This window comes from Fistularia commersonii, chromosome 14, assembly GCF_037954325.1.
Source record: "Fistularia commersonii isolate RoL2024-O1a breed Wild chromosome 14, RoL_Fcom_v1.0, whole genome shotgun sequence".
Lineage (NCBI taxonomy): Eukaryota > Metazoa > Chordata > Actinopteri > Syngnathiformes > Fistulariidae > Fistularia > Fistularia commersonii.
This window is the reverse complement of record NC_141297.1, coordinates 1,486,902-1,511,797: the sequence shown is the minus strand read 5'-3', so window position 1 is coordinate 1,511,797 and position 24,896 is coordinate 1,486,902. Positions and strand designations below refer to the sequence as shown.

Below are 24,896 nucleotides of genomic sequence, written 5' to 3'. Positions count from 1 at the left end.
CTCTCCAGACCAAACTCTTCAACATCACGGTGTCATCCGCAAACAAATTATTAGCACGATCATTGCTAGCATTAGTACATGAGAATAGATGTAATAATTTGAATTTTAAAAATTATAGCAGATGTAACATTCCTATTTAGGTGAACGTTAATTCTTTTACTACATTTTTTTTTTTTTTTACATATTGTTTTTCTTGTGCTGACAGGATGTTTCTGCTTCCATGTCGAGGTGATTCATTTAGGAAGGCAAAGTCTTTGTAGCGATTAGCAGCAAAGTAACAGTTCATTCAAGAGTAAATATTTGGTGATTATCTACTCACCGCCACGCTGTGAGAAAGGGGGGGAGTTTTCTAGTTCACAAAACACTCCCAGAGTTTCACAGGAAACCAGCGCAGCAGCTTCCTGCCAAACAACCGAAGTAAGTGACGATAACCTAGATTTAAATGTGACAAAACAACACCTCCCCCCAGAAATAGCCCCATAAAATGCCACGAACCGCTCAGTTTGCGTAACCGGAGGGTCCAAGAACCCCAAACACGGGGGTTCAAAATCAAAATAACACTCCGGACGATTTTCTTTTAGCGGTTTCCACCGTATTTTTTTCTCCCGGAAGAAAATGCAAGATTTGAAGGGTATATTTTCCCCGTGTTTGTGTTTGTTTTATCTGGCTTTATTAAGCTTCGCCGCTGCCCGCAGACGTCAGAAAAGGAGCTGCGACACTTTCCTGTTTTTATTTTACAAAAAAAGCCCAGGAGTGTTTTTGTGGACTCAAAATATTCGACCTTCTCTCAGCGTGGGAAGAAGCTTTCTTTTTGGGATACGCTACGTCTGCGACACGCGTGGCGGCAGCGGCGGTGGCGGCGGCGGCTCCGGGTCGACCGTCACGGCGCCGAAATCAATTCTCGGCATGAAGGACGTCACAGTCGGACCCCGAGTCTTTTCACCTTGTGTTAAAACATTCCCCTGTTTGTCCCCGTCGACATCTACAAAGAAACAGCGGGACGGCGAACGGCGGCGTCGGCTCAAGTGGGGGAGAGCGTTTCCGAGGGAAAGTCAAAAAAAGTTAGTCCGACCCCCCGGCGTCGGCGTAATTGATTTAAACGTGCTTTAATTTTCATGGGTGTCAGCGTGCAGCCGGAGCCGACTTCCAAGTGTTGTGTTTTGGGAAATGTTTCATTTGTTTTCCGCCTCCGAGGAAACCAACGCGAGCCATTTACGGCCCTCCGAAAAAAAAAAAAAAAAGAATGAATTGGGCTTATCTCCGTCTGATATCCGATTCAGTCGTAAAGCGACGTGACGATGTGTTGGCAGTCGCTAACGGACCGAATCGCTTTCGCGCAAATAAATAAACGACGGCTCGGCACGCGCCTTCCCCCGCCGGGGGATCCGCTCCGTGCGAATTCGCCGCGCGGAAATTTTGTCAGGCCACTTCACCGTAACACCGCCGAACGCCAACACCTGGCGCCTCCGAACCGAAAGCCGACGCCGTCAAATCGATCGTGACGCTAACGCTAGCCACGGATTTGCGTTTTTTTTTATTTCCCCCGAGGCCTCGCCTGCCTAATGATCGCGAACGGTTCTTTCGGGACCGCTAAATGGTTTTTTCAAACACGATAAAGCTGCCAGCGAACAAGGAGAAGTGGCCGGTCCATCTTCGGGGACGCGCCGGCGCGCAATAAGTAGGCGATGACTCGCTGTCGAGTGTAACGACCGCCGACAGCGCCGTCGTCTCCGGGGAGAAAAGCGCGGCGAATATGGCGGCGGTTTCCAGCCGACCGCGCAGACGCTGGGAACAAGACAAATATTACTCGAGCGATCCGACGCCCTAATAAAACCAGCGGATTAAAAGAAACGGCGCCGAGGGGGGATTTAATTCGGCCAGCGACCTGCGACGAAAACGGAGTCGCGCGAAAAACCAACACCTTGGAGGTGTCGCGGAAAAAGTATTTCCGGTGAAGCAAAAAAAAAGTATTTCCCCGTCGGCTGGCTGAGAGTCCATTTCACTCGCGAGGCTATGCAAACTCGGCGGCGGCGCGACCCGTGCATTTAATTATTTTTCAGTTTGAAAGTCATTTACCGGAGACAGCAGGTCCTGATCTCCAAACCGCAGCAGTCCATGTTTTATAGCAGCATGCCTGTCACCTTTTAATGAGAAATGCATCCAAGGTGACCCATAATAGGCTCCACTTCCACTGAGCGTGCTCTCTGCAGACGCGCCAGCCAGCAGGCTACTGTGGTTGTGCCGCTGACAGGAAATGGGAATGCCAGATTAGAGAATGTCAAATTAATGCAGATGGAAGACAGTGAGAGGCACAAAACATGTGACTGCGTGGTGCCAAATTGAGTGACTATTTTATTTTTATTTTTTCCTCCCCCCCCCGTTCGCTCCTTCTCTCCGTGAAAACATCTAAAGTTCCGGTTGCATTGTTGTTATTCCAGACACAAATTCTGGGGTGAAAGTGAGTGACATATTGCTCGATAAACCGCGAGACAAATTTGTTTTTTTTTTTCCGAAACAGCCGGGGAAAATACGGGAGCGCTCCTGTGTGTGTGTGTGTGTGTGTGTGTGTGTGTGTGTGTGTTGGAGTTAGCGATTCAAAAATGCAAGAGGAAATCTGAGACGTAAATTGTTGTGGGGAATTAACGGTGCTTCAGAAACTCTTCTGATAATAAAGGTACCGGTTGTTTCTTAAAGCAACCCGCTCGTTTTCCGCACGTGCGTGCGTGCGCACGTGCACAAGAGGGGCACCCGAAACAGTTTAGAAGCAAAGACATCTTCCGATTGCCACTCTCAGAGCGACCATGACAAATAAAAAGCATAGAAATTCATGAAATATATCGGGCGGCTGTGACAGCATGTCACACGGAAAGAGGCCGTAAGATTGGTCCGGCGCTGTAGGACAAAGAAGGGTGACGCTTTATTGAAGTGCAAAATGATCACTCTCGGGGGCAGAGCTGGTGTTGGGATGCGTGAAAAAAAAATAGCGCGCAGCCCGGAGGAAACGAAAAACAAAAAAATTGTTTTTTTTTTGTTTTCATTTTTTTCCCCCCCTCCTTTATTTTGCATGTGGACTCCGAGCTTGTCATCCCCCCCCCCCCCGTTGCGATGCATAACCGGCAGATTTCATGTCCATTAAAGCAAAAGAAACAACATTTTCCCTGACGCGCTGCACGTGCAACCCTCTGGGAAAAAAAAAAAAAAAAAAATGGGGGGGGGGAAAAAGGGGAAAAATTACAATATAAAAATACATCCTCCGTCAGAGCGCCGTCATTCATCCTTAAATGTCAAGCTGCGTCCGTCCCGCTATCTGGCCCGTTCTCCGACTGGCAAACATCCAGAGCCGGTATCTCGTATTTTTAGATCTCCCGCTCTGATGAAAGAGTCGGATTCAAAAGGGGAGAAAAAGGAAACATCCATGAACAGGAAGCCTCTGGAGACGGCTGAGGCCGAAGCGTAAGACAATGTGTCGTCTTCCCGGTGTGTGAGGAAGCTGGTAAAAGCCCCGCTTGGACGTGATACGGTGTTTTTTTCGCTCACGGCTTCCGTGCTAACGTGCGTCTCCGACGGCGACGGTCCTCGTCGGCGTCCCTCGGCCCGAGGCGGGTCGCATCACACGCGTCGTGGCCCGTCTTTCTGGCGTCTATTTTATCCACGTCGGTCCCGGCCCGGTCGCATCCGGCTTATTTTGGTTTATTTTTGTCATTCCTGTTGTCGTCACTCTGGATGTCTATTTTCACCCTGACTTGTCTTTTTTTTTCTTGTTCTTGTTGTTATTGTTGTTATTCACTCATCTGTTTATCTATTTATGGACATCTTTTGCTAGGTTTTCATTGTCTATTTATATGTATATTCATATTTATTGATACTATAACTCTTACGCTGTTGTGACAAAAGAATTTCCCCAATGGTGATCAATAACGTTTATCTTATCTTATCCCAAAAATAGGCCGAAATATTTAAATGTTGATGTTACAAAGAAAGTTATTATGGTAATTTTTCTGTTTTTTAATTTAATTTATTTAATTTAATTTAATTTAATTTAATTTTATTTTATTTTATTTTATTTTATTTTATTTTATTTTATTTTATTTTATTTTATTTTGTTTTGTTTTGTTTTGTTTTATTTTATTTTATTTTATTTTATTTTATTTCATTTTCAGCATCTGATGATTTCATATTAGTCTGAATAAGAGTCTTATATTTCAGTCAATATTTTTTGGTCCAGAGTCAATATTTTAAAACTATTTTGTGCATTTTAACCCTAACAGTGGGATGAATGGAAGAAAGAAAAAAAAAAAAAGATGATTTTGCAGGATATTCTAGCGTTAAGCACAAGGTGTTCACAATTTATTTCATTCATTCATTCATTTTCTATTCTCATATCGTGCTCACATGATATGAACAAAATAATAATATAGTACCGTTGCAATAAACACTTTTTTTTCCACTTTTTGACTTATTTTCTCTTTTGACATATTTATCTATTTATTTTTCGAGATGTTTTTTTATATTTTTGGTCTCATATTTTTCTGTCTCATATCTGTAACCCAGAGATGCTGCTATTGTTGTATTGTTGTTTTGTGTCCTGCTTTTTAAAGTTGTTTGTGTCTGTTTTTGATTCCACTGAACTTGAGAGCTGCTATCTCGAAATGTCGTTGTACTCTGTGTTATGGCAATAAAAGTGTTGAATCTTGATTAATAATAATAAAAACAATAATGATAATAACAGAGTGCAAATCAGCAGTAATCTAGACTGTCGACTTGTAAACTATGATTGTAATCCGTAGCAAAAAAACAATTTCACACAAGGGATTAATAGAGTACAAAAAATAATATAATGATAATAATAATAATAATAGGTGCAAATAAACAGTAATCTAGCAGAGCTTGACAATCATAATTGTAATCCAATGCAAAAGACAAACAAATTTCAGACGAGAGATTAAGAGTACAAAAAAAATCAAATAAAATACTACTACTACTAATCCCAATACTTCTATACTACTATTACTACTACTACTAGTACCACTACCACTACTACTAATACTAATGATAATAATAATAGAGGGCAAATAAGCAGTAAGCAGTCTTCTTGACTGTACTTATAATCCTGTGTAAAAGACAAATTTTCCCCAAAGGGTTTAATAGAGTAGAAAAAATAAAATAAAATACAACTACTACGACTGATTATAATAATTATAATAATAATAATAACATCAGAGTGCAAATAAGCAGTAATTTAGCAGGTCTTGTCGACCATACTTGTAATCCGGCGCAGAGGACAAACAAAATTGCGGCAAGGGATTAATAGAGTACAAAAATATGTAATAATAATATATTTTTAAATTTCTTTTTATTTAACCTTTATGTAACCAGGAAAAAAGTCCGGTTGAGAATAAAAACCTCTTTTACAAGGAAGTCCTGGACAAAAGGCAGCAATAAGTTACAGACAGAACAATATTACAAACAGTTAAAAGAAGCAATTACATTTTGACAAGTTGACCTCTAGTGTTCTCAGTTTGGTTTTAAGTAATAATAATAATAACAATAATAATAATAATAATAAAAATAATAATAATAATAGAGTGCAAATAAGCAGTAATCCCGCAGATCTTTTCTGACCATATTTATAACCTGGTGCAAAAGACATTTTTCACGAAGGGATTGATACAAAAAATTTTCACAAAAAATTCAATAAATGACTACTATTACTGATACTTCTACTGATAATAGTATTATTATAAAAATAATAATAATTGTTGTTATTATTATGATATTATTATTATTATTATTATTATTACTATTATTATTATTATTGATTGCAAATAACTAGAATTGAAAGATATTGAAGCAAAAAAGAAACAAGACTGAAATCTTCAGTAGAGTTTGATGAAGACAATATTAATGACTTATTTCTTCTCCCTCCCTGGAACCAATTAGTAAGTCGAGACGCTTCTTTTCCCTTTAATGAGGCCTAAGTCATGATAATGAATTTCATATTCCTGTCGAGCGTCTGAAAAGGCCGCGCCGTGTTGAAAGAAGGTCTTTCAAGCGCCGTTCTGCCGGCGTTTCGTTCATCGGGCGGCGCAAGAATCGGGAAAATTGGGTTAATCTTTCGCGAGTCGGACGCAATAACTATAAAATCTGCTCCCGGTTTGAACTAGATTTCAATAAACATGTCTGGCAACTGGGTCACCGAGTCCTCAAAGCGAGGGGGGAAAAATTTCGCCGGCCGACGGCGAGAGGAAGGAGAGAGCGTCCGTCCCGGCAAAGAGCAAGGGAGGGACCGCGGAAATCCTAAAAAATAAAACATGAGGAGAAAGGAAATCTGCGCGATGTAACATTCAGAGCGGCGCCATCACTTATTCAACTGTTTTTGTCGGCGCGACGTCCGAATTGGAAGCGCGTTCGGACACATCGGGCGAGCTCCTACCAACGCCGCTCGGTCCAAAACGTTTTCAGGTCCACGAACTCCTAGAGGCCAACGTCATTGTGACCGTAAAGACATGCAGGTGCCCAGCGTTTTGGAAAAAATAGGCATCTGAAGTCTTAATTAATATATAATTTGCTCCGTCTGGCAAATGTCCCATAGTTTTTGGACCTGTATGTAGTAATGCAAGAGTAGGCCTTCCGAAATAAGGCCTACCTAACATATATATGCTAACAAAGCTAACATATATATGTGCGGTTGGCAGTATCTTCGCCCGACGAGTCGCCCACATCTTAGCTATTATTTCCGGTGTTCTGAAAAACCTAATAATTACTAATAATTACTTTCTACTTCAATTCCCTCGAGGAGTTTGCGTTGGTTGTCCGGTGTGACTCAACGCGGATCTACTCCCAGGTGTCCGCTGGTATGTCAACGTTAATTCTCGCCTCCCATCTACGTTTTATCCGTCTGGATATTCATAGATAAAAATATACCATACATCTTACCGATTCTTTTCTTTTTGCTTACCGTATTTTCACGACTTTAAGGCGCAAATAAAAGTCTTGGATTTTCTTCACATTGTGCGGCGCGCCCTGTGTGTTGTTGCTGTAAGGCGGACGTCGTAGAGAACACTTGAGGGGGAAGTGTGGGCGTTGATTGGATATAAAAGAACGTGTATGTGCGTTATGCAGAATATTGTTGTTTTAACAACCCTGAAAACGGCAAAGAGACACGCTCATCAAGCAAAGTTTAAACTGAAAGCCGTCGGCTACGCGGAGGAACATGGAAATCGAGCAGCCGCGAGAGAATTTAAGATTAATGAATCGATGTTTTGCAAGTGGAAGAAGCTGGAGAACGAGCTCCAACGAGCCAAAAAGACGCAGCTGAGTTTCCGCCGACGTAAGGCGAGTGGACGGAGTCGGAGGAAAGACTCGAGCAGTGGATCATCGAGCGAAGAACGAGTGTGAACCGTTTAGATTAAGGCTGCGAGAAGCTTGGGGGCGATGGATGACCGATGGAGACCACAGTTCCTCCACCACTGTTGTTCCAGCTTTTGCAAAAGCCGGCATCATTTCCAAGGAAAGCGACTCTGACAGTGAAGAAAGTGAACCCGGCATGTTTGATGGAGATTTAACGCAGATGTTCAAATCAGAAACAGAGGATGAGGACTTCAATGGGTTCGATTGATGATGATTACCGGTAAAAAAATGTGAATTCCCAACTCAGTTTAGCTCCCGCTCTACTTTTAAATACGCAGACTTGTATGCTTGTGTGTGTGTTGTTGTCGTAAGGCGGACGTAGTAGAGGACACCATGAGAAGGTTAAAGGGGGAAATGTGGGCGTGGATTGTATATAAAACCCGCGCCTTATAATCAGGCGCGCCTTATATGTGTGTTAAAAACATAACTGAGACTGCGCCTTTTAGTGCGGTGCACCTTATAGCCGTGAAAATACGGTTTTAGCGCTATCGGGAACCTTTTCCCACTCTTTTCAGGAAAGATCTCAACGTAGGTTTCTAAAAAAAGTCTCCGGGAGATCAAATTCAGCTTTTCAAATGTTTTAAAAATCGTCCTCCTTGATGGGGGAGTTTTGGTCCGACACTGGACACGAGCGTCATGTCCTTTTAGATGATCTTTCTGTGTGGAGGCTCCGAGTTCTCCTCAAGTCTGCCAGGGTTTCAGCCGGGTTCTCCCGGTTCCTCCCGTGGACCAAAAACCCTGGAGACACTAAATTGTCCAGACAAGTGAATGACAATAATTACTTTTACATCTCTCGATCATGACTTGTGAAAGCAAACGATGCTAATATCTAAACGACCTGTGAATGAGATGTTTCTTAATGTGTGAATGAGTGACTGAATGGTTGTATTTCTTTATATATCAATATTCCAGATTTCAAAAATAACGTGTGAATGAGAGGGTTTTAATGATTTTATGTCCATAGTACATATGAATGAGTGAATGTCTATTTATGGCAAATGAATGGTTTTATTGTGTGACCTCTGAATGAGTGACTGAATGGTTGGATTTCTTTATATATCAACATTCAAGATTTCAAAATGGCGTGTGAATGAGAGGGTGAACAAATGAATACGTATATGGTTTGCCAAATAAGAATGAATGGTTTTACCGTATGACCTGATATGAGAGGGTGAATTGTTGATTTTTCGCGATGTGATGTCAACATTCAAGATTTCAAAATGGTTGATTTTACGACGTGAATGGTTGAATCTCCACATAACATGTGAATGAGTGAATGTCTATATATGACGTGTGAATGAGAGAGTGAATGGATGAATATGTATTCACGCAAATTAAGAATGAATGGTTTTACTATTTAACATGCGAATGAGAGGGTGAATGGCTGTATGTCAACATGTCATGAATGAATGAATGAATACTCGTATGTTTATATGACCGGTGAATGAGAAGATGAATGCTCGTATGTCTCTCTATGTGTCCCTGTGATTGGTCCAGAACAGTGAGGTGCAGTTAGTAGAGGCAGGGGGAGGCCGGGCCTCACCTGTCATCATGGAAAGAAAAAATGCAAAATGAATAAACTAAATTAAATGGTTACATTTATTCAGTGATTTGTACTATAAAGTTATTTTCCACGTAGCTTCACCGTTTTAGTTTTTTTTTTTTCAAAATCACTAAAAAAAAATCACATTTACCGTTCGAATATGAAGAGACGTGTGGTGACGTGGCAACCAGCTGAGCCCACTATGGATTGCGCAATGATTCTGCTAACTGTGCTAGCATGCTATGCACTGAGACCGTATTGCTGTCTCTGTGGATTTCACTATTAAAAAAACACTTTTAATATATGAACTGAATTTCCATAGTTTAGCTGATGTGTCGAATGTTTTTCGTCAACAACTGTAACGTGTTTCTCGTAATCGTTACACGCCAGCGAAGCGACATGAAGTGAGGCAGGCAGTGACGGTGCCTCATGGTAGGAGGCGCCGCTGATCCCAGGGATCCTTCTTACTACTCGGCTACAGAATAATAGAATTAGCAATAGCGAGCTACAGTAAACAGTTAGCAAGTCAAGTGCAGCCATATAGCTCACAAACGCTGAGGGATGAACGTAAATCTCCTGGGCAGCTTCTCCACTTTTTGGCCCAGAAGGATTTCATCCAAACTGTTCCTGAGGCGACAACGTTGCTCGGGCCGGTGGTCACCGTTCCGGCTACGACAGCATCGACCAAGCGCTCGTTCTCGCCTCCGAAAAGACTCAAAATATAGAGTCGGAACAGGACAGATCGAGGACGACTGTCTTCACTGGCAGTGATTTCCATTGAGACAGAGAGACTTTTAAAACTATAGAAAGAAACAGAAGACTTCTACAAGCAAGTTTATCGAAGCTTCAGAAGGAGCGGCGCATGGATTTCATTTATAAGTAAAGGTAAGAGATAATACAATTTTTTAACATGTGCTTTTTTCTATGCTACGGTTTGTATATGTAAAAAATGCTGATATGATATTTTAAACAAAACACATCAACTGCTGCCAATAAAATGGCCAAGAAGCTACTCTGTAAGTTCATATGTTTGTAAATCTGACGTCAGTGCCTCACCAGCCGTGAACCTCAGCGCACCTCACGGGTCCAGAATATAACATATCATTCACTGAATGGGAATATTAAAAATGTCAACTCGCAAGGAAAGAGGTTCTCCGAATTAGCGTTGCGATTCCGCCCGACGCTATCGAGCGTCGTTTTTCATCAGTTCCTCTCCTAATATTCCAGCAAATTGAGCCGATGGCGGAAGCGATCGTCGTGAAAAGATAAACCCGTCGGTGTTCTGAAGCCGGTGACCCCACGCGGGGGTAAATTCACGGTAATCCAGTTTTGCTGTTGCGAAAGCACTTTGGATTAATAGTTCATTCTCTGTCCTTGTCGAATACAAATGCACAATTCACGGGAATAAAAATTTTATACTAATTAGACGGGCGTCATTACTGATGAAGCAATATGAAAAATTCATATTATAAAATTCTGTTATGAGGCGTCTAATTCTTTTTTTTTTTTTTTTTTGGCCCAACACAGTCCGAAACTCACAGCTTCCACAAAAAATGCACCATAAAAACAAAATTTTTGCAAAAAAAATTTTTTTTTTTTTTTTGCAGAACAAACAAAATGATTAAGTCTGAACTGGAAATGTTTCTGAATTTGAAGCAAACTCTCCGTGAGCCGGTTCCACATTTCCACATATACCAGGCCACATCGGCAAATGTCGCGTGCAAATTAACTAATTAAACCCGGGTATGACGGTAAATATTAACGTTTTTTTTTTTTTTCTTTTAAATCTGCATGAGGTCTTAAGATTTAACCCCTCTTCCCTCGATGAACAAGGCTTTACTTGACCGATGAAGCAAATAATTACAGCCTCGCCGGAGCTGTTCAGCCCACCGGTCACTTCCACCCACGCAATCGCGCATTAATATGAAATCAGACTCCGTTTCATTCATTTGCATGATTTCAATAAGATTTTTTTTTTTTTTTTCTTTTAACCCTTGATCCTTATAGCTCCTGTTCTCGACGGGGGTTAATTAATTACACTTGCAGCCTGCTCAATTAACCTCTTTTTTTTCTTTTTTTTTTTTTTTTTTTGAGTTAACTGAGCCTGCATCTCGCAAGGCATTTATATCAAGTAAAATATCACGAGTGGAAGTGGATGGTTCCCGGAGGCCGGACCTCATCGGTCATCTTAACCGCGACGCAGCGCCGCCGTCTCGCCGCGAAACATCCGCGATTCGTCGCTCCTCAAAACCGAACCCACTCGCACTCCACCGAGCGAGTGTCACTCCAAATCAAGTTACTCTCAGAGATTTGGAGGGCTCTTCTCCTGGAGGGGGTTGGGGAACCGACGAGGAGCCAGATCACGGGACGCCCTCGCCTCTTCGCCACCGCAAGAAAGCGGTCGTCACTATGGCGACGAGTGGATAACCGTTGTTGAAGTTGGCTGGAGCCAAGGAGAGCTTCGCCGTTCGCTCCAAGACCGGATCTTGTTCCACAAACCCGTGGAAAACCGAGTTTGAGAACCCGTTCGGAGGTTAAAATCTGCTCGTCACGACGGGATATTTCATGTCATCATTCATTCGCTCATTCAAGGTGGACAAGACAGTGGTGAGACCTTTATGGACTAAAAAAAATGGAACAAGAGAGGAGGCAGAGAAGGAGGTTGCAGAGTTTAAAATGCTGAGGTTCTCTTTGGGAGCGACCAGGATGGACAGGATCAGGAATGAGTCCATCCATGGTAGATGTTTTGGAGAGAAGCTCAGAGATGGTTGGGTCGTGTACAGAGGAGGACCAGAGAGAAGATTGATGGATACCGTGAGAGAGGATATGAAGGTAGTTGGTGTGAGAGAGGAGGATACAGAGAATAAGATTAGATGGAGAAGGTGGATTCGCTGCGGAGATCCCTGTATGGAAAAGCCCAAAGGAAAAGGAGAAATTGTCACAGGGGTGCAGGACATGTATGACCAAGACAAAGGGATGACTAAGATGGTTTGGACTTGAACACTCCTCTGTTCATGTCCAAACCATGGTGAAAATCTGAGTAGGAGGTTGCTGAAGGTGGGGCTGCCAGGCAGGAGGTCTAGAAGAAGACCGAAAAGAAGATTCATGGACATAGTGAGAGAGGAGGATCCAGAGAATGGGGTTACATGGAGTAGTTTGATTCGCTGTGGTGACCTCTGAAGGGAAAAGCCCAAAGGAAAAGAAGAAGAAGATTCCCCCTCTCCTTCACACACCACACTGAAATCTTGAATCTTGAAACCACATAGCGACAACCAACCAGTCACCCTCTCATTCCCAACGTTTCTGATGAACCTCCTGCATGTGAACCTCCTGGGAGAACCTTGAGGAACCCCACGCAGACACAAGAAGGACATGGAGACTCCACCAAGAGAAGCCCCCTGAGGGAATCCAACCAGGGACCTTCTAGCTGCGAGGATGATGCGCTAACCGCTACTCATGCAATGTCACCATGCTATCTATAAATAGCTACGTAGCAAAACGACAACTCGAGTTCTAGCCTAGCAGCTTTAAACGCTAAATTATGTTGGGTTTTTTTCCAGCTTCACATGGAAGCGGCAACGCGTTAAAAGATGGATAAACTCATCCCTGGTCCACCGGGGAAGGGAAGCGCCACAGGTTGTTTGGGTTTGAAGGGTCGGCTCATCCGGACGGGGTCCTGCGACTGACTTTCTAGTGGCCTTGTTGCCGTGACGATGCCTGCAATTTTAACAAATTGCATTCCGCCCACGATTCGCTGTCAAGAGGTTGCCGGGACTTCACATGTTTCAATGGGATGTCTTTGTTAGCGGCCCCAGCTCCACCGTTTGGAACTGAATACGTGAAGTAGCCGGGGCCATTGTTGTTAGAAAGTACGCAAGAACTGATATTAAAAGAAAAAAAAAAACAAAAAAAACAAGCATTTTGGCAGATTCAGCTCGTGTTTGCTTGATCTCCTATATTTACACCTCGCTATACACAGACACAAGAAAGGGATTTGTTTATTTTAGCGCGCCGTGGCGGTAACATGACGGTTTTGATGTGTGAGATACGCCGCAGAACAAAAAAAAAGAAAAAAAAAACACATTTGATCTCGGTAAAGTTGGGATGACAGGAATGCCGAGGAGTAAGACGTGCGAGGAGCCACTGATAATCAGGATTATCGTCACGGAAAAGCAGCCCGGAAGCAGAGCTCCACGCGATGCGGGTCCAGAAATACAGCGGTGACCTCCAGGGAGGGGCTGAAGTTGGTTCAAATGGTCCTTTCATTAGATCGCAACTTTTAAAATGATGTTAAATGTTAGCAGAGGATAATATGAACAGTAGAAGAACGGTAGGGTTCATTCAGTCATTCAGTCTTGATATGGAAACGTGCGTCTAGAGATGCTAAACCAATCAAACACCATATACATCACTTCTTCTCCTTTGGGCTTTTCCCTTCAGGGGCCTCCACAGCCAATCCACCTTCTCCATCTCACCCTGTTCTCTGGATCCTCCTCTCCACACCAACTACCTTCATATCCTCTCTCATTACGTCCATAAATCTTCTCTTTGGTCTTCCTCTAGTCCTCCTGCCTGTCAGCGCAGCCTTTAGAAACCTTCTACCCAGCTCGTCACCATGGTTTGGACAGGAACAGAAGAGTGTTCCTGTCCAAACCATCTCAGTCATCACTTTGTCTTGGTCATACATGTCCTGCACCCCTGTGACAATTTCTCCTTTTCCTTTTGGGCTTTTCCCTTCAGGGGTCTCCGCAGCGAATCAACGTTCTCCATCTAACCCTATTCTCTGTATCCTCCTCTCTTACACCACCTACCTTCATATCCTCTCTCACTACATCCCTCAATCTTCTCTTTAGTCTTCCTCTAGACCTCCTGCCTGGTACCTTGGCCTTTAGCAACCTTCTACCCAGATCTTCACCAAGACAAAGTGATGACTGAGATGGTTTGGACATGAACACACCTCTGTTCATGCCCAAACATTCTCAGTCATCACTTTGTCTCAGTCATACATGTCCTGCACCCCTGTGACAAATTCTTCTTTTCCTTTGGGCTTTTCCCTTCAGGGGTCACTGCAGTGAATCAACGTTCTCCATCTAACCCTATTCTCTGGATCCTCCTCTCTCACACCAAGTAACTTCATATCCACTCTCACTACGTCCATCAATCTTCTCTTTGGTCTTTTCTGGACCTCCAAATCCAGTATCGGTCTTCCAGTATATTCACTCTTATGACCCTACCATCTCAGTCTATGTGCAAAACATCTACCAAGTGTTGTCCTACTGCTGGACTCATTCCTGATCCAGTATCGGTCTTCCAGTATATCCACTCTTATGACCCTACCATCTCAGTCTATGTGCAAAACATCTACCAAGTGTTGTCCTACTGCTGGACTCATTCCTGATCCTATCCATCCTGGTCACTCCTCTTCACCAATTCCAACCTGCTTGAGCCCGTATCTTCACCTCTTTTCCACACTCTCCGTTGCTCTGGACTGTTGACCCCAAGTACCTGAAATCCTCCAGCTTCTTGATCTCCACTCCCTGTAGCCTCACCGTTCCACCAGAGTTCTTCTCATTCACACACATATATTCTGTCTTGCTGCGACTAACCTTCACTCCTCTCCTCTCCAGGTCATACCTCCACCTCTCTAGATGTTCCTCCACCTGTTCCCTGCTCTCACTACAGATCACAATGTCATCTGCAAACGTAACAATTATAATATATATCAATTATAATACCATTTATTTATGAGCCTTTCTTAAAACAATTAACAATTCAGAGGGATAGATAAGAACACACAGATAAAACAGCATCCTGCTTTTTTTTTGTTTATTTTTGTCATTGCTATTGTCACTGTTTATGTTCCTATTCTTGTTGTTGTTGTTTTGGTTGTCTATTTTCACCCTTACTGTTTGTTTTTGTTTTTTTTTTTAATTTGTCGCCCATTCTTATCCTTGTTGTTAACGTTGTTTTGTTGTTGTTCCCTCTGCTGTCTATTTACTTGTGGATGTCTTTTGCTATCTTCTTATTGTCTGTTTATATTCATATTTATTGACACTGTCACTGTTACGTTGCTGTGACAAAACAATTTCCCCTTTGGGGATCAATAAACTTTATATTTATTTATCTTTAGAGACATGAAACAATTCACCCTCTCATTCACATGTCGAACAGAAACAAACAAAAATTCATTCGCTCTTTCGTCCAACCGGCACGCAAACCCCGTCACTCACAGACGCCAAAAATGAACTTTGCCTTTCGACAAGACAAGACAAGAAGATCTCCACAAGAATTTGCCACGACCTGGACGACGGAGGACCTCCGCGGACCGTTCAGCCTCTCATTCACACGTCCGGGTGGGACGGTGGGAGGAACCCGCGCAGAACACGGAGACTCCAGGAGGAGGCGCTAACGCCAGCGGCGGCGGTATGTTTTAATCCCAGTGGCGTTGAAACCGCAACCATCTTGAATCATCTCACAATCCAAGGGGGGGGATTCGCTCCCAGAACGACACGCGGGTTTGTCGGACGGTATAAAAGCTCCGACGAGCGCTTAGCTTTTCATTCGCTTCAAAACAAACAAGGATTTCTTGGCTTTTTCTCCTGTAAGCCGTGCAAGAAAACACAACGGCGGCGTGAACTTTGAGCACCTTCAACATCCCGTTATATCACCGCTCCGGGAGTTCGGGGGGGCAAAGACAAACATCTGGCGAGAGAACCCGCTAATTAATTAAGCCGGCGGCCGGAGAAATTCATTTTTGAATATAAGCGTTGGAACCACAAACCATAGCCCCTGCACGGAATTGGCTGAAAGACTTCAATTAAACACACTGTTTAAACAAATATCCACGGGCTTAGAGGAGCCCTCCCTCATGCATTATTCACCGGCCCCAAAGATGAAATAAACGGAAAATATTGAAATATGCAAAACCTATTTGTAGCTGTGAGCGTACAGTAGAAATTAGGCCGCTGATTGTCCTTAGATGAATTCGCTTAAAACGTACGGTTTTCCTCCGAGGGCCCGCGGAGGGAACGTCTGGAATAATTCATCGGTAAAGTAAACGACTCGGTAGGGGAAGCGAGGGAGATGCCCGGCGACGGGCGGCGGGGGAAACGTTCCTCGTGTCTTACAGTGAGGTCGCCGGTCCTTTTTAACGTCGCGACCACGTGGAGACAAAGTGGATTTGTCGAGCTCCAGATGCGGCGAGGCCTCCGGCTGCGGCGGCGGAGACGGCGTGACAATAGAGGAGGTCTCCGGGACGGGATGGAGGAAGATGTATGTCAAAATAATGTGCCTCCAGGATGCATTATATAAAGCTATTAAATTGTCAGCGTCTAAAACAGTGCACGGAGGATACAACCTTTGTTTGTGACAGCCGAGAATCCATTTTTCATGTTCGTTTCATCGTGAGCCGCACCAGTGAGTGGTTTCTTTAGTCGGGGCGGCGGCGGCGGCGGCGGCGGAGGAGGGGGAGGAAGCTCGGATCCTCCTTTCCCTCCAGAAACCGACGAAGAGAGTTGAAACTTCACTGCGCGTCGCGTGAAAATAAAAAAAAAAAAAAGGCGGTTAGCCGAGATGGGATTCGTACTGCGGCGGATAATCGGAAAAGGCGGCCGATCATCGGGGAGATCGGCGCCAGAGAATAGGAAGCGGGAGAAATGGATATCACATGGAGTTAAAAAATGGATGATTTAAATCTAAATAAATGATAGGATACTCGTAGGCCGGTTAATTCTGCTGGCGCGTCCTGAGCGGTTATTGTTTAGTTTAGAAGTTTATTAGGACAGTGTACAAATCCATTAAGCACAGAGGCAGAGATGTTTGTACCAGATTATAGCTCATAGCTAATTTCCATCTGTAGTCCTGGACGATACAAATATAAAACTGTATAAAATAGACCAGGGGTGGGCAATTATTTTGACTGGCGGGCCACATTTCTTATTTGATTTTTATATGCGGGCCACCTGGGTGTAAATTGTAAATTGAACAAAATTAAAACTGCAATTAAAAAAAAAAATAATAATTTTTTGACACTTTATTTTAACTTTAAAATCATTGATGATCATATACATGTATATACATGTACTGATATTATTTTGTATAAAATCATCCACACAAAATTAAACGAAAGGAAAAAATCAGGTGTTTGTAAATTCAATATTGAATAAAAAATACTAAAAATATTCAAAGAAATTAGCTTGGCGGGCCGGATAAAAAAACAAAACGGGCCGCATGCGGCCCGCGGGCCGTAAAATGCCCAGGTCTGAAATAGACAATATATGTAAAATATACAGATAGGCAATAAAATAACTATACAATATATAAACAGGCAATAAAATATGTCTTTCGCAAGTCGAAAGTGCTATTGTTGTGATATTGCTACTTTGGTCATCTGTCCAAAATACACGTCTGGCATTGCTAGTGCTAGTATTCACTCGCCGACGACCTTTAAGCTACGAGCGCTTTGATCCGGCGGCGGTGGGAGGGAGATCACGCGGGATCAAGGCCGTCCCACAGCCGCCGCCGCCGCCGCCGCCGCCGCCGCCGCCGCCGCCTAACCCTGTGTCGTTCTCACACCTCCACACGATGCATCGCTTCCCCGCCGGCTGCAGAAAGACTAATATTCCCCGTCCTCGACGCAACGTTTCTGTCTTTCCTCCTTCCGAAAGCGGTTGCCAAGGAGAAGTTTGGTTCCCGGCGAGTCGGTGGAAATGATTTCGTTTTAATTCCGCCGCCGTCACAGCTGCCCGACATGTTCCGGGGTCGACGGAATCGCGACCCTTGCCGACGGCGACGTCCCTTCCCCGGCGCTCTGAGGACGCACGACAAACACAATCTGTTCCCTTTCGTGCACAACTCACGGTCTTTGCACCGCATAAACGCGGCACCTTATGAATCACGGTGAGCTGCACGCGAGGCGGGGAAACAGCCGCCGGCGCGTCCCAGAGACCGGCAGGCGGAACGGAAGCCGGGTCGGCGTGTTGGAATAATCGTACGCCGGAACGGGCCTTCCGGACGCGCGCCCGTCACAACGGGGCGGAAAAAAACGTCAACAAGGCTGCGGCGGTTGAGAGACAACCGGCGGCGAACCGCCTCGTCTATTTAGGCTACAGGTGTTTTTTTCTTTCTGTCCAATTCGAGTGGAAAATCGTGTCCGCGGAGGATACCAGGCGCCGGGGTCGCGGCTCGGACGCTCCCAAAGTCACATGCGATTGACTCCGTTCTCCAAACAACGTCTCCCCGCGGATCTAAATTTCTATCGGCAAGGGCACGTCTCCCGCCGTCGCCCCTCCCGTAATCTCGATTTCCTGCGGTAATACCGTTCGCCTTGAACCCGTGGCATTTGGCCGACTCCAATGATTGGCCCGCTGGTCTGCAACCACTGGCCTTTTTGCCACCAATTCGTGACCCGTCAACCCCAATCCCGCCACCAATCCAACAAGCGCACGACGCCGAGCGCAGAACAAATGTCTCCGTGTCAGAATCAATCCAGACAGGCATCCCGTCCGCCGCTCATAAAACCCGCATCTCATTTGCCCCGGGAAGCGAGGACTTTAACGGAACGACGGGGAATTCGCGTTTTTCACCGTCCCGGTGGGGATTCGCGTCCCTCGTTTCCGAAGATACCTGAGCGCCGACGTGAAATGCTAATTCCATCCCCCCCCTTTTTTTGTCGACATGATGCCTATTTCCTGATGCTCTATTTGTTATCGTCTCCGTTTCCTTACGTTTCCCCCTCCGGCGCGCACGTCGAGATGCGAGTAATTAAATCAGCGCATAACAGGAAGTCTCCCGACTCGCCGTATCGAGAGTATTGAAAAGACCCCCGACTGATGCGCAGGAGGCGCGGCGGCGCATCCGGGAAATAGCGGATGCGGCGAGGAAGGAAACGCCACTCCCTTTCTGAAGTTCTGACGCCGTCCTCTCCCGCCGAGCTGAAATCGGAATCGTTTACCGGCCGAGGGGGGAAAAAATAAATAAAAATCAACAGCGATGCTTCTGGTCATTTCCTATTCGGTTCAATTTGGCGAGGCCGCGCTATCGCCGCGGATCAAATCTGAGGTGGGGAAGCGGCGCCGCGGGAATATTAGCCGTAATAGCCCCGAGAAGGGAAGGGCGAAAAGCACTTCTCGCAAAAGAAATCAAACTCTATCGAGGTTAAATCTTAATTAAAACACCGGCGCCCGCGAATAATTGATTGCGAGTCTAAACCGCCGTCACGACGGATGTGACGACTCGGGGGTCGGCGGTCGAAGCCCTCGCTTCGGCTCATCGGGATTCATATCTTTGGATATCAAACAAATCTCTCCATCAAAACGCTTTCATGCGACTTCACACCTTCGCTGTCATTTAGGCTGCGATCCATTAATATTCCTCTTCGTCCGTCACTTTGACGGACAGCGCTGTTATCTATTATCTATCACAACTCATCATTTCAACTTTCACATTCAATAAAAAACGGACGTAACAAAGGTATTTAACCCCGGCAGTCTGGCTTCAAACCTTGTGCCTTGACTTGCGAGTTTGGTGACTCAATTTGCTCTTGTGCTGCATTAAATTTCTCTGTTTCAATCAATTGAAACGCCGTTAATCTGTTTTTCTGCGACAAATACAACTCATCGATACAAGTTATGCATGAAAAATCCATTATAATCAGCGACATGCGGTTAGGTTCATGGCTGGTGAGGCAGGGGAACAGCGTGCCTCACTTGGTGGCAGCCGTTTTAGCCCGAGAAACTAGTAACACACATACAGGTGTTGACAACAAAAACACCGAAGTTCATCTAGAAAAAGTGTCACATTCTAATAGCGGCATGCAGAAAGACAGCAATCCGGTCGGAGTGCAGAGCACGCCGGCAGTCAGCCGTCATTACGCAATCTACATTGAGGCTTGACAGCCGGCGGCCTCACCGCATGTTCCTTTCGTGTGAAAATCCCACCATTTTGAATAAAAAAAACAACCTTAAACCGGTGAAGTTCGATGAAAAATACATTTCGAGTGCAAGTCGCTGATAAATAAACCATTTCATTCTTTTTTTTTTTTTTCTTTCCAAGATTGCCAAGTGAGGCACGGCCTCTCCCGCCTCCCCTGACTGCACCTCCATGATAATGAAGCTGTCCCTTTTTCTAAAACCAAAACCGGCTTCGATCTGATCTTTCGATACCAACGACGGCTTCTCCGTCTCTTCGTGGACGAGTCCATGTCACGCAGTCCTTCCGGAACGTTCCGTGACAGGCTAACGAGCAGCATGCTAGTGTCTTTAACCCCACGCTCAACTCAGATCTGGGCTCCGATCGCAAAGCAACAAATCGAGGGGAACTCGACGGGTTCCGTTGTATTTGCTCTCCAACGTAGCAACGTGACATGTTCGCTCGAACGCTTACAACATCTGCTACGTGGACGACGAAGAACACGGGAAATCCGTCTTTGCAAGTGGAAGCCATAATGCTGTGAGCGTTTCACCTTAAACGGCCAACTCAATGCCGCCGTCTGAAAAACCGGCCCTTCCGGGATATATGGAATCGGGGTTTGAACGACAAAAGCATGGAAAGCGCGGCATTGTTCCTCGAGCGCGCCGACGCTGGCGAGTTAGCTCGACCCACGCGGCTATTACTTTGTCAGCCGGGGCTCATTGCTTCTCGAGCCCCTTAATGTACCGCCTTTCGCTCATAATTGAACGGAGGCGCCTTCGTGACGGACAGTCTGAAAGTCTGGCACCGAAGGGAGACAAAAGGGACCGAAAGTGGTGTTTACTTGAAGCGGGAAGGATGAGGGATCCCGGTCAAACCCCACATATTTCACGAACAAACGGAATATATCGTGACACAAATTGGTTTTAACGGAATAGCGATACCTCACCGCGGGAAGGAGCCTCCGCCTTCACGCCGGTCGTTGGAGACCCCGAAAACGCCAAGACGTGGTAATGAGAGAGCGAACACGCCACATGCGTGATGAAGAAATTAATCCTCTAACGGGCCAAAGTGACGACATGCATCGCATTTTTTTAACCTTATTGTTTTTTTTTTTCCATCCTCATCCTTCATGTTGTTGTTTTACTCTCTGCTGCCTATTTATCTGTGGATTTATTGTCATATGTCAAATGGAAGAGTGTAAACATTATTGTAAATAGGATGATAGATATGATTGTGTTTATTGTCACATGGTAATAGGAAGCGTGTAAATATTATTATTATAAATATGATTACATATATCTTATCTATCTTATTAAATTCAAGATTCTAGGCATTTATTGTCACATGTTGATAGGAAGAGTGTAAACATTATTATAAATACGATGATAGATATGATCATGTTTATTTTCACATGGTAATAGGTAAACACAATTATTATCATAAATATGATTATAGATATTTTATCTTATCTTATCTTATTTTAGTCAAGATTCAAGGCATTTATTGTCACATGTTGATAGGAAGAGTGCAAACATTATAAATATGATTATAGATATCTTATCTTATCTTATTCAGATTCAAGAGTCAAAGTGTTTATTGTCACATGGTAATAAGAAGAGATTAAACATTATAACTATCATTATTATAAATATGATTCTAGATATCTTATCTTATTCAAGATTCAAGATTCAAAGCATTTATTGTCACATGTTGATAGGGAGAGTGTTAACATTATAAATATCATTATTATTATTATAAATATGATTATATATATCTTATCTTATTTTATTCAAGATTCAAGGCATTTATTGTCACAAGTTGATAGAAAGAGTGTAAAAATTATTATAAGTATGATTATAGATACAGTATATTATAGATATCTTGTCTTATCTTATTTAGATTCAAGATTCAAAGCGTTTATTGTCACATGGTAATAGGAAGAGTGTAAACATTACAAATATAATTATTCTTAACAATCTCATCTTATCTAATCTTATCTTAACTATTCAAGATTCAAAGCATTTATTGTCACATGTTGACAGGAAGAGTGTAAACATTATTATAAATATGATAATAGATATCTTATCTTATCTTATCTTATCTTATCTTATCTTATCTTATCTTATCTTATCTTATCTTATCTAATGAAGAATGCAACACAATAAAAGACAGGAATTCAAGCATAAATTAAACACTGCAGTGATGGACGATGAGGAGTTTAAAAACCCAGCGATATTCCGATGTAACAAACGCTTGTATTGACGTGGAGGCGGGGAGTACCAGGGGTCTGAAACGACCGCGGCTTCATTTTGCTTTGCAATTCAGTCAAAATGCAAATTCCACGCGGCCCTCGGTCGTCGCACAGATCCTACCGGCGTCCGAAGCCAGAACCGCTCGCCAAATTAGCCTTTCCCCGCGCTGCTAGCGCCAGATTAGCTTTGATTAAGCGCTGTATCACGTTGACATTAACACCGACCGTGACCGCCTGATCCGCGGGCTTCCAGAAACAAAACGCTGACACTAAGTGCGGTTGTTTATAAATTCCTCTCCATTTCTTCACTAAATCTCCAACTCCTTTTAAAAGAAATACCTCACAAAGACGCAAGGAGCGACACCAGGGTTCACATTTCCCGGTTTCCAGAGATCTTTGGAGTCAGACGCGACGCGGCACGTCTAAAAAATAGAAATAAAATCCCAGGAGCCGGCGCATTGTGCGGCGGTTTTGTGACTCGCGGCACAAAGAGGTTAAAACCTCGCATTTATATAATCCTCTAAAAAGTCACTGAAAGTGCTTTGAGAACACGCCGGACAGTTAATCATCGGCGGGGAGATTTCGTGCCGCTCTGTATCGGGTTTACCGTCCGCGCACAAATACCAACGCCGAACCGGGATCTCAAATTCAAACCGGGCTCTTTTAATTATCACGGTTCCAGCAGTTTAATACTTTTCAGGCGTTTGAATATATGTCGATATTATCGACTCCGGACGATCACTTTTGAGAAAAATATCATTGGCGGTAAAGGCTGCGAAGGCACGCAGATAAAACGGGAAAATCCTGTTTTAGAACGCGTCGATTTATCGAGAAAAAGGAACGCGACGGCTATTGGCGCCGTTAGCGACGTCGCTAACCTCCGAAACGCAAAAATAAACAGAGAAATAAAACGGTGAGAACGCTGAGGTTTCGTCCCCGTTTGGGACGAAGTTCGACGCCGCCGGGCCAGGATTGCATTTTGTTCCCAAATCATTCAGGAAGAAAACCCGAAAGCGTTGATCAGAGCTGAAATACGTCGACAGCGGATTCAACACGAAGTAGGTTTTAAGCACAGATAAATGGAGGCCACGACTTTGCACCTGAAATATATGAAACAGTTTCCCAATGCTCATATATGTATATAATACCCTTTTTTGGCAACAATATCATGTTTATAAATCTTTTTTTTTTTTGCAATTGTATAAATGTTTTAGACTGAAAATATAAAAGTTTATATTTTTTATTTCTTGAAATGCAACTGTTTTAGCTTGATAATAAGAAATTATCATCATTTATTATAGTATATATATAAATTGGAGTATGTAATATTGAGTAATTAACAGCATCTCTGTGTCTTTATATATATCTGTAAATACATTAAAAAAAAAAGTATATTTATATATCAAACGTTCCGGTGGAAATCCACGCAGTGACAAAAAAAAAGCCTTTGCACCGATTACTCTTACACCTCAAATCTTAAATTAACGACTTTCATTTTCATCGTTATCATTCTTTGTTTAAAATTAATTACCAGCAAGGAAATAAAAAATAAATAAATAAATAAAATAAAATAAAATAAAATAAAATAAAATAAAATAAAATAAAATAAAAAGCCGCTCTTAATCTCCGAGCTCGTCGTGTTTCAAACGGCAAACACACAATCTGACTTCCACAGTTAAAATAAAAAAAAAAATAAATAAAAAAAATAATAATAATAAAATAAAATAAAAAGCCGCTCTTAATCTCCGAGCTCATCGTGTTTCTGACTTCCACAGTTAAAATAAAAAAATAAATAAATAAATAAAATAATAATAATAGAATAAAATAAAAAGCCGCTCTTAATCTCCGAGCTCGTCGTGTTTCAAACGGCAAACACACAATCTGACGTCCCCAGTTAAAAAAAAAAATTTTTTTTTAAAAAAAAAAGAATAAAATAAAATAAAATCGGGAAAACCCGAGGCGGCTGCTAATTTATTTTATTTTTTTTCTGTTTTTTCCTGGAAATGAGCAGAGCGGAGGGAGAGGCACTCACCGATCATGTGGATGGTGGTCCGGCCGGGCCTGGTCCCGTGATGCTGCTGGATGGTGTCATAGAAAGTGGCCTGACACAGCTGGACGGCGGTCACGCTGACCCAGAGGCACAAGCAGAGCAGCCAGGACATGACAGGACACATCTGCCGACGACCGGCGGAGGCGGAGTCAAAGCGAAGCGCGGCGTCGACCCCCCGTGACCTTGACCCCGCCGAAAAAACAAATACGCGAAGGAGTGACACGCTCCGGCGCTCCGACTTTTAGTCATGGGAGTTCGTCATTAGCGTGATTATATAAGGATGACTCCCCCACCCCTTTTCCCGCCGCTGCAAATGTGGCGCCGTCCCGGAGGGGGAAGTCCCGGCCCTTCCTGACCCCCCGAAAAAAAAACGCAACCCTTCGCTGATGCTTCAAAATCCCAAAAAAAAATCAAACTCAAGGGGTTTTAATGGAGGTGGAAGGCTGTTTTTTTTTTTTTTTTTGTTTGTTTTTTTGTTATTTATTTCCTTTTTTTTTTTCCACGGCTGTCAGAATAACCCGACAGAAGCACTGCGGTGTTTAAAGACTAAGTTTAGAAAATAAAATAAAAATAAATAAGCTACATCATCTACAGGTGAGACGGTTACATGTTTTTTTTTTTTAAGAATATCGTCTTCCCTATGCAAACTTTCATCACGACTTTTTACGAGACAGCGAAGACGCCGGAAAATAGAAAAAAAAAAAAAAGAAAAATAAAAGAAGATTCCTGCG

General features: G+C 43.4%; 1 protein-coding gene across 3 annotated transcripts in view; it reads right to left on the bottom strand.

Moving 5' to 3' along the window:
• LOC147226842 (chemokine-like protein TAFA-1) overlaps nt 1–24,896 on the bottom strand; it is a 42,664-nt gene that overhangs the window by 15,880 nt on the left and 1,888 nt on the right. For 2 of the 3 annotated variants that reach the window (XM_086159517.1, XM_086159516.1), the window contains one exon: nt 24,148–24,347. In XM_086159517.1, the coding sequence (XP_086015643.1) occupies nt 24,148–24,347 (200 nt within the window). The remainder of the gene's footprint in view (nt 1–24,147; nt 24,348–24,896) is intronic. The other variant, XM_086159518.1, reaches the window with a different exon arrangement.